Genomic DNA, 10,115 nt, shown 5'->3' with positions numbered 1-10,115 from the left:
AAATCAATACGGTTGGCTGCAGATTTAAGGATTCCGGCGACTCGTTCATCCTGCCATGATGAAGCACCTATGCCTTGGAAGACGGAGGATCAGACTCATGTTGCAACTCCTCCACCACCACCAAAGGAAGACAACTGAGCATTGGTATGGGCAATCCCCTTGGCTTTTGCCAAGCTTGGGGGAGTTGCCCTCGTATCGTATCACCTTTATATCTTTTGTTTTTACCTTTGTTTTAGTTCTTTCTTTTTCAGTTTTTACTTTCTTCTCTTAGTGGGATAAGTCTTTAGTGTTTAGTTTGAGTCTTTTGCCTTGTGTCTCCCCCGATGTATTCGCGCGTTCGCGCTCGCCGAAGAGGTCCAGGCCTCGCTCCCTGGTTCCCGCTCCCTCTTCCTCGGCGCCCCCGCCCCGTCCCTCGAGTCCGCTACCGCCGCCTCTTCCTCTTACCCGTTCGCCGCCAGCCCTTCTTGCCTCCCCCGCGTGTTCCTCGCCATGGCGCTGCACCTCTACCACTTTCGCCCCCACATCCTCGTCGCCACCGGTGGCCCCCCTGCCCTCCCCAGCTCCCTCGTCGCGCTTCTCATGGGATTCCCTTTCGTGATCCAGGCCTCCACCAGGGCGCGTTTCTTCCCCACGGCAGGGCTAGTGGGGGAGGAGGGGACGGAGGTCGTGCTCGTGCTCGCTGGGACAGTGGGATCACCGCAGATCAATGTGGCAGTGCTTAACATGTATTACGAGATGCTGTCGAGAAGGAAAAATAGGTACATTATATGGCAGACGGGACCAGAGGATTTATGCGAGATGGAGAGCCTCGTCAGGGACCATCGCCGGCTGTTTCTGACACCGTGAGTTCCCTTCCTTTGCTTGTATCACGTTGTTTGTACTTGGGATGTCAATTTATAGCTGTTAAGGGCGCGTTCGGTAGCCAGTATACAACCCAACCAGACCCGCTGGATGCTGCTTTTTTCTTGTTGGGTTATTTGGTTATATGCAAACACTGTTGTGCCTGTATCGCATGGTTCTTAAAGCATCGTTTTGCATGCATCGCTGCAAACGCTTAAATCAACGGTTTCCAGCTAGCCATGCCCAAGAGATGCTCTCCAGCCCACGTGGGTGGCTCTGGCCAAGCATGCTTGTATGTAGTTAGCAGGTATTTTCTTCTAAGCACCTCTTTAATCTCCTTCATCCCTTCTACACAACCCTGCTTTGTTTCGCGATAAGCTGTACACAAAAAATATGCAGCTCGGTGTTCTAATTCCATTCAGGCGATTGGATCATAGTTTCGTTCCCTATAGATGCTGGACTTCTTCTTCATATTTGAAGCTTTTTTCGACGAATTTTGTCAAATTTGTGAGACGGTCAACCGTTTGAAGTTTCCTTTGAGTAGTAGTTTCATGTCGTTGTTTGACACGACTTTCGTATTGCATGCATCGTCGTCGGACGAGCATGTGGACGACCCATGGCGGCGCCTGCAAGCTTCGGAGCTGGCCATCCATGGAGCTCCCGCGGAGAATAAAGCGCAACGACAGCTATGGTTAACACGGACACGTGTGCGTGGAAAGAAGAAAGGGGGGGTTCGAGGGGAGCACATGGGACCTTGGTTTGTCCGGTGATGGGGAGGAGCAAAGGCTTGGCCATGCTCGAGCACTACTCCATGTACGATGTGCACGGTGGAGCTCGGTGGTCCTCTGGCGCGGCAGCGGCGAGGCTCCGGCATGAGCAACACGTCCAGGAGAGGGCCTCTTGAGCAGCAGCTTGAGGAGCTCAGGCTCGTGGCGTTCGTGGCGCTGCTTCCTAACCAAGCACATAGAGAGACAGAGAGTTCAGGGAAAGGAGAGATGTATGGATTGGAGAGAGAGAGACAGGAAAGGGCAATGAGGAACAGGGGACTGTGCGGCTGGTGCTGCTTCAGTAGTGCTAGTCGCTGACGGGACGAGGAGGCAGGGGGTGAGGTCGGGATCAAGGTGAAAGCTGACGGGCGGCTGCCGGTACACCGGTGTCGTCGGTGGCACTGGCGCCGACCAGTAGTCTACCCGTGGTTCCCTCTGCCATACTCGTCCTTCTGCGAGCGAAGCACGTGTGCGTTCCACTATAATCTCTTTGTTAACTGTAGTTGTTAACTCCTGGTCACCATGCATGTATGCAACCAAGCACCGGGCAGAAATTGCTTTCACGATGACAACACCCCATATGTAGGCAACCAAACAACATGCAAATGTCGTATTTACCCTATATTTTCTCAACCAGTCTACACTCCATCGGACTCGTTTATCTCCTCTCAACCAGGGCTTGCTGAGGAAGTTACCAAACACGCCCTAATTAGCTTGCACGGGGATCTCGATGTATTAATGGGAACGTGTCAAACTTTTATGGAAAGATGCATGTCCGTTGAGAAAAATAAAAAGGGATAATTGGTTTTATGCCCCTAGTTGGGTTACACTCGACAGGTTTATCCCTACTTTCCCAAAACAATCGTTCTGCCCAAACCACTTTGCTCGTCTTACGCATTTGCCCTTTGACCGTTTGACCGCCACTTTAAAAACTTAATAACAAATGCATACTAACTCAGAAAAATGCAAATAAGATATCAAACTGTTCAGAAATACATCACATAGTGGTTTGGGTGGGATAAACTAGGGATAAACCTGCCGAGTGTGTCGCAACTAGGGGCATAAAACCAATTTTCACAAATAAAAATAGTGGATTGATGACGTGGCATGTGTAGTGAGGTGGCATGTGTGCATGTTGAGATAAATACAAGTAGTGGGCCTATGATAGTTAATTTTCTATGCTTATTAATTGTGATCTTTTCACTTTTGCTCAAATTAGACAGGGTTTAGGTAACATGATACGGTATAGGTAACATGATACCATTCAGTCAAGCGAAGATCAACCTTCTATCATGACAGTACTAATTAGTGCAGAACTAGAAGACACGATTGTGATATTACTACAAGCAGCACTGATAACATTATGATACCATTTCAGTGTTATAATCTCATAGCCTATGTTCCATTTCTTCTGAAAATGTGTATTGGTAACAAAACACTTACATGACACTCGATCCAAATTTGACAATATGTTAGCGACCAACCCTATTCTCGTCTGCGCTCAGCCAAGTGCGCAGGGCTTGGGATACACGGAGCCTCGGGAGGGAGCAGCTACATATGATGGAATTCACTACAAACAACTTGGCTAGGAATTGGATGGCTTAGGCCTCCTCTGCTTCTCTATCTCCTCCTCTCGTGTTCCTCTCCTCCACTGTAATGGCTAACCCTTGGTGAATCCATGGCTTGTAGTTCCAATCGTTGAGCAATTGACCTATGTACTTGAGTGTTGTTAACAATTGGTATTTTTTTAGAGGAAAAGGGAGATAGATATCCCCTGTTCCATTACTTGAACGAAACCAGAAAAGTTGCATACGTCATGTCTCTTAGAGCAGCAGTTCCAAGGGAAACAAAATAAAGACTAGAGCAATGTAGAAACGGGAGGAAGAGAGGAGTACCTCCAGCTCGTGTGTTTGTGTGTGGCGGCTCATACTGGGAACGGGATGGCTGGGAGCCTCTTTTTAGGTCAGTCCCATTACATGGGCCTCGGCCCTAAGAGATAACTGGATGGGTTGGGCCATACCGGTTCAACACTCACCCTCAAGATGGGTGGTAGATATCTATCATTCCCATCTTGTCACATGCCAAGTTACAATCCTTTGTACCGAGACCCTTTGTCAAACAATCTGCAAACTGCTGCCCAGAACTGACATGAGTAAGGCTGATGACCCCGGCATCAAGCTTCTCCTTAATGAAGAACTGATCAATTTCCACATGCTTTGTCCTATCATGTTGAACTGGGTTATTTGCGATGGCTATAGCTAACTGATTGTCACACCACACCTTCAAGGGCCCCTTCCTCAGAAGTTTCAACTCGCTCAGTAGGTACTTCACCAGAGCATCTCACACCTCCCTTGAGATAATGCTCTATACTCAGCTTCTGTTGTTGATCTAGACACAACCGACTGTTTCTTGCTTCTCCATGATACCAAATTTCCTCCCACAAACACGCAGTAGCCAGAAGTTGATCTTCTATCATCTTGACAACTGGCCCAGTCAGAGTCACTATAGTCATCCACCTCAAGATGTCCACTCTTCCCAAACCACAACCCTTTACCCGGAGTCTCCTTCAAGTATCTCAGGATTCTATGCACAATATCAAGATGCCCACTCCTTGGTTCATGCATGTATCTGCTCACCACCCCGTAGCATACGTAATGTCAGGCCTGGTATGACACAAGTACAACAACCTTCCAACCAGTTTCTGATACTCTTCCTTATTCACTAGCTCTCCTGATTGGGTTGTCACTTGGTTATTTTGTTCAATCGGAGTAGGGGCACTACGACATCCCATCATGCCTACGTCACTCAAGAGATCCAAGGTGTATTTTTGTTGGCACAAAGAGATTCCCTTCTCTGTCTGAGCCACTTCAATGCCAAGAAAGTATTTTAGGTTACCCAAATCCTTTACCTCAAACTCCTTGATCAAACAACCCTTTGATCTCTCTATTTCCTCCTCATCATCTCGAGTGATGATAATGTCATCCACATAAACAGCAAGAATGGTGACCTTCCGATCAGAGTGCTTGTAGAACATCGTGTGGTCACTGTTACACTGACCATACCCCATACCACGGAAAAACACGTCTGAAGCTATCAAACCAGGCCCTTGGTGATTGCTTCAGTCCAAACAATGATTTCTTCAGCGTGCATACCTTCCCCGTAGTCTCTGTAGTACCAAAACCTGGTGGTATTTCCATGTACACTTCTTCTTGCAACTCACCATCCAAGAAGGCATTTTTAACATCTAATTTGCCATGGGAGCAAACGTCTCATCATAGTCAATTCCATAAGTTTGACTATATCCTCTGGTGACCAATCTGGCCTTATACCGTTCCACCTTCCCTTCAGGATTCTGCTTCACTATATAGATCCACTTACAACTCACTGCTTTCTTTTCTGTCGGCAATGTGGTTAGCACCCATGTCTTGTTTTTCCTTAGTGCGTCCAACTCTTCTATCATCGCTTCACGCCACCTCGGATCTTGCTTTGCAGCCTTCCAATCCTTTGGAATTGAAACAGTTTGAAGGGAGGCAACAAACACCTTATATGTGGGTGACAAAGCCTTATAAGACACAAAATTGTCAATATCAAGATCATCACAAGCATCATCCTTTGGTAGAGCCTTCCTTGCTACTTCACCCTTTCTTTCCGCTTCACGTGTAGCCTTTCGCAATGCAATGGGCAGCTCCACTGTGTCAGATGAGCTCGTCTCACTGTCTTCCTGCACCCCTGCACTCTTGCCTCATTGCCTTGCTGCTCCCCTTGCACTCTTGCCTCATTGCCTTGGTGCTCCCCCTGCACTCTTGCCTCACTGCCTTGCTGCTCCCCTTGCACGTGTGTTTGCCATCGAGAGTACACTAGGGTGTTCATCTGCCATCGATCCCGAACAGGAACCCGAAGAGCACCAATCTTAAATGTATCGACGGTTAGCTCGACACGAACCTGCACATCATCATCAGTGAGAGTACTAATCGGACTTGTTCCCACTATTGGTTGGACCTGAACTTGCACATCATTAGTAGTGTTATTGCCCACAGAAGCACCCTGAGTATGAGACACATCCTTCTCGCCCTCTTGACCATCTTGCACATGTTGTAGGTGGTCAAGCTCTGCAAATAGCAGACTGCGATCAGTCTGCGTACCATAGAATGGCTCCGACTCCGTGAAGGTAACATCCATACTCACAAACCTGTGTTTTTCAGAGGGAGACCAACATTTATACCCCTGCTGACTAGAAGAGTATCCCAGGAAGACGCACTTCACTGCCCAAGGATCAAGCTTTCCAACAGATGGTCGGTGATCACGAACAAAGCAAGTACTGCCAAACAACTTTGGGGAAACAACGAACTTATTATCTCCAATGAGCAACTCAGACGGAGATTTCATACCTAATATCCTCGAAGGTGTCCGGTTGATCAGGTACGTGGCAGTCATAACTGCTTCATCCCATAAGAACTTAGGCACATTCATGGTAAACATCAATGACCGAGCAACCTCAAGAATATGACGATTCTTCCTTTCGGCCACTCCATTATGTGGTGGGGTGTCCGGACATGAAGTTTGATGAAGAATCCCCTGGTTAGCCATGAAATCCCCAAAAATATTGTTCACATACTTTGTACCATTGTCAGTCCTGAGCACGTTGACCTGCACCTAAAACTAGTTCTTTACAAGAGCATGGAAGTTCTGAAAACAGCTAAACACCTCATCCTTGTGACGCATCAAGTAAATCCAAGTCATACGAGAATAGCAGTCAATAAAGGTAACAAAATACTTCTTTCCATTCATTGACACTACTGGGCTAGTCCATACATCCGAATGAATGAGCATAAAAGGAGATATGCTCCTAAGCCCCTTACTCACATATGAGGCTCGTGTGTGTTTTGCATATTCGCAAGCATCACATGTCAACTTGCCCTTGCCTATTCCACACATAACAACCGGAAAGACTACTCATCTTATCAAAAGATACATGACCCATTCTACAATGATGGATCATCGTTTGCTTCTCCTTGTCCTCCATGGTCGCAGCACACACCAAGTCCGGTTGCACCTCCTGGTCCATGTACCAGAGCCCCCTACGCCTGGTGCCAGTCCCAACCGTCTGGCTCGTCTGTCGCTCCTGAATCAAGCAACTGAACTTGTCAAGGATCACACGATAGTCTATTTGATCAATAAGAGCACTGAAAGAGACCAAATTGACAGGAAAAAGCTGGCACATGCAAAACTTATGATAAGGAGATGGCTGAAGTGCATTTGACTGTGCTAACCCCTACGACAGGCTGATTGGTACCATCGGCAGTTTGTATAGTGCCCTTGTGAGTAGGAGCATGCTTATGGTAAGACTCAAACACACAGAAATTACCCGCAACATGCTTAGATGCTCCAGAGTCAAAGACCCACTTTGAAGCACTCTCATTAGGAGTAAGAAATGCCTTCATCGAATTACCTTCATCAGTGGAGGCCCAGTGCGCAAAGTCTCCATAGGCAGCCTCATCAACTCCCTTGCCGTGTGACGTCCCAGTGTCCTCTTCAACTACCATATGCGCCCCTGCCCCCTCAGTTTCCTGAGTAGCCACCTCTGCCCCTAGAAAGTTGACCCCCTGAGTTCCATGGGTATCCACCTTTGCCTAGAGCATACGTGCCTCTACCAGTGCCCCCTCTGTTGTATCCCCTCCCTCTACCACGAGTTGGACATTCCCTCTTCCAATGACCTACCTCCCCACAAATATGACATTTGTTGGGATCTCCCCACTCCATGCGCTCAGTGACTGCAAATGTCGAAGCCGGCACAAACTTCACGTTTGCATGCTCAAGAGATAGCCTCACCTCCTCTTGAGACATTGCTGCAATAGTCTCCTCAATAGTTGGTAGGAGAAGTTGGTGCAACATGGAAGCCCCCTGCCATGAAAGCAACCTCTAAGGCCTTCCAACAGTTTCAGCACACGCCTGCGTGCAATCCACTTGTGCCCTGACTCGATGCACGCCGCATCGTAGAGTTCCAGAGGATCACAGTTATCCTGCTCCGCCCACAAAGCCTGCAGCTCTGCTACATATGCCATCACTGACATGTCATCGCCTTGGCGCAGCCGACTGATCTTCCCCTCAATCTGAGCAATTAGCATGAAATTACCCTTGCCTGAGTATTGGGTGGATAGAGTCTTCCATATCTCGACGGACGTGGATAGTCCCTCCACAGAGCGACCAATGGAGGTCACCACTGAGTTCAACAACCAGCCAACAAGCACAGAGTTTATGACCATCCACCGCTTTCCCTCCGCGGTAGTCTTGTCTTCGGGTTCATCAACCGCACCCAATAAGTGCCCATTAAGTTCCTTCTATTCCACTGCCAGCAATGCCCTTCTGGACCAGCTCAAATAATTTGTGGGCCCCTCTAGCTTCATGTCCAGGGGTGATATTTCGAGCTTCTGAGCCACTTCCTATCGAGGAATGATGGCCCTAGAGTTGGAGTTGGACTCCGCGAGGATCTTAGCGAGCTTCTCGAAAGCAGCAGCGAGAGCATTTGGTTCAGCCCACTTTGGTGCTCCAGCAGCACCACAACCTCACTTCTTCTCCACAGCAGAACCAACACACAGCAGCAAAACAGCAACATAGATGCACAACAGCAGGAACAACACAACAACAGCTCCACTAACAACACAGCAACAGCTCCAGGAACAGTCCACCACCAGCACCTTCTACTCTAGCAGCAACACCCAGCTCCTCTAGCAGCAGCACCCAGCTCCCGGTCTCCCCTATAGTGCACACCACCACCAGCAGCAACAGCAGCTGCAACTTCCTTCTCGGGCAAGCAGCAGCAGCCGCAACCCCAGATGCAGCCACAACAGCAGACTCAAGCAGCTGCCCTTCTTTCGCTTCCTCCTCTCTCCTTCTCCCTTCCACCCCCAGAAACACAGCAGAACAGAGAGAGATAAGAGAGCCGGGGCAGGTAGGAACCAGCACCAGCCGCCGCCCTGTCGCCCGCGCAGCCGCTTCTCCTCCTCGCGCGCACGCACAACCCACGCATAGCCGCCTCCTCTCCAGCACGCAATGCCGCCGTCAATCCCCACCGGACCCTGCAGCCATGCCGGCCGGCGCTGCCGTCCGTCAAGCCTTGTCGGACCTAGCCTCTGATACCATGTCGAAATGGGAGGAAGAGAGGAGTACCTCCAGCTCGTGTGTTTGTGTGTGGCGGCTCAGACTGAGAACGGGATGGCTGGGAGCCTCTTTTTAGGTCAGTCCCACTACATGGGCCTGGGCCCTAAGAGATAACTGGATGGGCTGGGCCATACCGGTTCAACAAGCAACAAGCAAGAGAAACTAGCCAACACCACCTGGGAGGAAATTATTAAGAGAAACTAGCAACTACTACTACGCGCAGGTGATCTCCAGAGTAGATTTCCTGGCCTTCAGTGGGGGTGCCGATGGAGTTCGAGGAGACCAGCAAACCACCAGGGTTCAAACAGGGCTAGCCATTCCAGGCTCGTCTTCGGAGGTTTTCCTTTTTATAGGGGATCGGAAAGAGGTATCATTAGTGATCTTGAGCTTGCTCCATGGGTCAAACGCCAGCGAGTCTTGTGTGGAAGTAATCTGACTCAGCCACTTGTGAGTGCGAACGGCTTCCTCAAGAAATTCACTAGATGTGTTGCAAAGGCTGAAATTCTCTCCCGAGGCTGGTCCGGAGACAAAATGGCCCAAGCTTTGATCATGGCCAGTAATCCCTTCAGGACCTGATGGATGGACAACCAAGTGTTGTTATTGAAAATCATAGCATTCCTATATTTCCGAAGACACCACAAAACAGCAGAGCTAGTAGTATTTAAGGCAGAGTTTCTATTGTTAGAAACCCAGAGTCTAGCAATTTATTCAAAGTTTCCACCTAGCTGAACTTTAAAATGCTCGCAGATTAAAGGCCAGACATTCTTAGCTACCACACAGTTAAAGAAAAGATGCTGGATGGACTCTTTTCAGAACAAAACACACAATCAAGGGTTTTGATCATCATGTGCCTTTTTCGAAGGTTGTCCTTGGTCATCAGTTTATTGTGTGAAAGCAGCCAGAGAAAAACATGAATTCTAGGATGAACTCTAATTTTTCACACAGCAGGGATGAATACAGGTTGTACACCTCTAAAGTTAATAACATGGTAAAGAGAACTAGCAGAGTATTGCCCTTTATTTTCTAGTTGCCAGACCAGAGCATCAGATTCATCACTGAGAGTAATGCTCCTGGCAATCACAACCAATTGGTACCGTTGCTCCATCAGGGTATCATCAAAATTCCGTCTAAAGGATAATTTTATTTGTTGACCATCCTAAACCTCATTAATAGATTTGGATTGTTCATTGCAAACCGAATAAACATGTCAGAATTGAATTGCTAGAGGGGAAGTACCAAACCAAGTATCTTCCCAAAGTCTAAATTTGCAGCCATTTCCTACTTTCCATCTGTATCCAAATTTGAAGGCTTGGATAATGGATCTAATCCCTTTCCTGAATCTGGAAATTT

General features: G+C 48.2%; 1 protein-coding gene across 1 annotated transcript in view; it reads left to right on the top strand.

Moving 5' to 3' along the window:
• Positions 1 to 327: 327 nt before the first annotated feature.
• Positions 328 to 10,115, top strand: part of LOC123441706 (UDP-N-acetylglucosamine--N-acetylmuramyl-(pentapeptide) pyrophosphoryl-undecaprenol N-acetylglucosamine transferase) — a gene marked incomplete at its 5' end in the record, with an annotated part of 72,718 nt that continues 62,930 nt past the window's right edge. The window contains one exon of the mRNA XM_045117989.1: positions 328 to 842. Within this exon, the coding sequence (XP_044973924.1) occupies positions 328 to 842 (515 nt within the window). The remainder of the gene's footprint in view (positions 843 to 10,115) is intronic.

The sequence above is a fragment of the Hordeum vulgare genome, chromosome 3H, assembly GCF_904849725.1.
Source record: "Hordeum vulgare subsp. vulgare chromosome 3H, MorexV3_pseudomolecules_assembly, whole genome shotgun sequence".
Taxonomy (NCBI): Eukaryota; Viridiplantae; Streptophyta; class Magnoliopsida; order Poales; family Poaceae; genus Hordeum; species Hordeum vulgare.
Note: the sequence above shows the minus strand (reverse complement) of the source record. Positions and strands in the feature narration are given on the sequence as shown.